The 2,490-nt window shown below is 44.5% G+C and overlaps 1 protein-coding gene across 1 annotated transcript in view; it reads right to left on the bottom strand.

Annotated features, from left to right (window-relative positions):
* cdh23 (cadherin-related 23) overlaps positions 1 to 366 on the bottom strand; it is a 233,552-nt gene extending 233,186 nt beyond the window's left edge. Inside the window, exon 1 of the mRNA XM_062519065.1 lies at positions 282 to 366. Coding sequence (XP_062375049.1) covers positions 282 to 366 — 85 coding nt within the window. The remainder of the gene's footprint in view (positions 1 to 281) is intronic.
* Positions 367 to 2,490: the final 2,124 nt, after the last annotated feature.

Here is a 2,490-nt window from a genome sequence, read left to right as displayed (position 1 = left end):
CTTGAAACTGTAAACTCATGATAGATTGCTGAACTGCTTTAATCTACTGGATTATTCAGGAGATTGATTCCTAATGTAACTTGACTTGTAAAGTGGAATCAAATAAAGTCTATAAAATGTCTCTGTGAGTGAGTGAGTGTGTGTGTGTGTGTGTATGTTTGTCTATCTGTCTGTCTGTCTGTCTGTCTGTCTGTCTGTCTGTCTGTCTGTCCGTCCGTCTGTCCATCTGTGTGTGTGTGTGTGTGTGTGTGTATGTGTGTGTGTGTGTGTGTGCAACTCACCTTCACTGAGAGAATGCAGAAGGAAAGAGGAGATGAGCAGCTTGGCCACTGTCATCCTGCCACCTGAACCCACACGCCACAACATCTCCTGCACCTGCTCCACACAGCTGGGAACACACACACACACAAAATGGACCATCAATAAAGAATCAAAACTCACACAAACATTTGAAGAACAGGCACGCTATACAGTGAAAAAGAATTGCATAGCATAAAAAGCCATAGCCATGTGTTCCTATGGGAAGGGGCTTACATACATGCAGATACAAATATACAGCAAATTATGGGAACCCCAGGGGAAAAAAACTATTCTTGTACAATTCAGTTCATTCAACTGCATTTCTACAATGCTACACCAATAAAGCTATCAAAATATTGTATAAGAGGGAAAACATATTGCGAAACAGCAAAATAATATTGCGGGTGAAGTCAAAGTGATCAGTGTTTCCTCCACCACAGCAGGCTCCAGGAAGCAATAGAATGAAGATACAAAAGATCCGCTAGACACAAAGGCTTTGATAGTTTAGCTTTGTGGTTGGGATGCTTCCATCCTGATCTAAAAACAGACTTCAGCACTGAAAAGTACAAACCACCCCTGTTAAAATGCCTTATTGTTAGAGGGGGAGGCTGAATCAGAGGCTTCCGACATGAACAGGAAAGAAGCCATTCATGTTGAAGAGCCCTTCTTTCCCCGACAAAGAGCAAGAGAGTATTCATCCCCAGACATCATGTGGAGCCTCCACTTCCGCCAGGGCAAGAGGTGAACCACGAGCCTATTACCTGTGCCCAGAGCCAGTGGAGAGCTAGAGAAATCCCCTGGTAGTAGGCCGCTGCTGAGGACATTGTACTGTTAAGCTGGCACGCGCCAGCCACCTCCTAGTGAATCACACTTAACACCATAATCATCCCATCTCAAACCCCCTAATTACTCCATAAAGACCTGAGACGAGATGATAAAATAATGCTTATTAAATAGGAGGCAGTTAGGTGGGCCGCTGCGAGTGGGATACGTGCCTGTGAGAGAGATTGATGCAATCAGAGGCATTAGCAGACGGAGGGAAGAAGCCGCTGGCGTAGTCATGGAGGACAAGAGAAGGGAGGAGGAGGGAGGGAGAGAGGGAGAGAGAGAGAGGGAGAGAGAGGGAGAACGAGAGGGAGGAGAAGGGTACTTCCGAGTGTTCATTTGGGGGATTCTTGACACTGGCTCATTCACTCCCTCTTAAGTTCCTCTGGCAGATTAAGATGTGAGGGAACTAATTGTGTCGCGTGAGTGAAACCTAAACTGAGTGGGAATATAAGGAACGTTCGGCGTGGCACGCTTTCATTAAGCCATACGGTCAGGTCGCAATTAACAACGCGTAATCGCACTCAACACAACCTCCGCGCAATCACAGCTAATTACTACGTGCCTGGGCCACGCTCTTATTGTTTACTGATATTTACCGTTAATGTCACTGCGTTGGGTTTGTCAACAGGGACTGAGGCTTGGCACTCCCGCTGTGATTGTTTGCTAATGTGTCGGAGTAGAAAAATGCGCCCATTCTGCCTTGCCTCGATCCTGCAAAGCTAGGGCTGTGTCCTTGCCGCATGGAAATGGCTGTTAGGATAAGCGCCTCGTGCAAATCTTCTGTCAAATCAAATCTGCAAACAAATGAGCTGACTTAAGGCATGACTCTGCAAACACAGCCCGCCGTTTCACACACCGCGTTCATTAGATCCCATTTCGATGAGGATTTTATAGTGTATCCATATCACCTCATGGGTTTAGGCCTCCTGGGGATATTTGCCGGTTATGAAAAAAATAACTATAACACTACAATTTACAATTTTTTTCCCTTAATAATTGAGAGACCTCACCAGAGGGACACTATCTTAAAAATGCCGATTCTTGAGAAAGAAGGCCCTCGATAACATAGAAACCTCTGAGGCCAAAACAATCATTCTAATCATGACACTCAGTCTCCATCCTTTTACGTTGTGTTGTTGTTCTCAATTCAGTCAACTAAACCAGGGTTTGGTCCCTGTCCACCATCTTACAGTATGTACATGTAGTCCTCACCATTCAACAGAAATCTGTTCCTTAAGATATACTTATATGAAAAGAATATCTTATCTCATCAATATCCATTTAATCTCTTACTTACTTATCTTGACTACAAGGCAAAACAAACAGTGTTTGTCCATCATGGGTATCCACCACATCAACACT

The sequence above is a fragment of the Sardina pilchardus genome, chromosome 18 (genome assembly GCF_963854185.1).
Source record: "Sardina pilchardus chromosome 18, fSarPil1.1, whole genome shotgun sequence".
Taxonomy (NCBI): domain Eukaryota; kingdom Metazoa; phylum Chordata; class Actinopteri; order Clupeiformes; family Clupeidae; genus Sardina; species Sardina pilchardus.
This window is presented reverse-complemented; position numbering and strand designations above follow the sequence as displayed.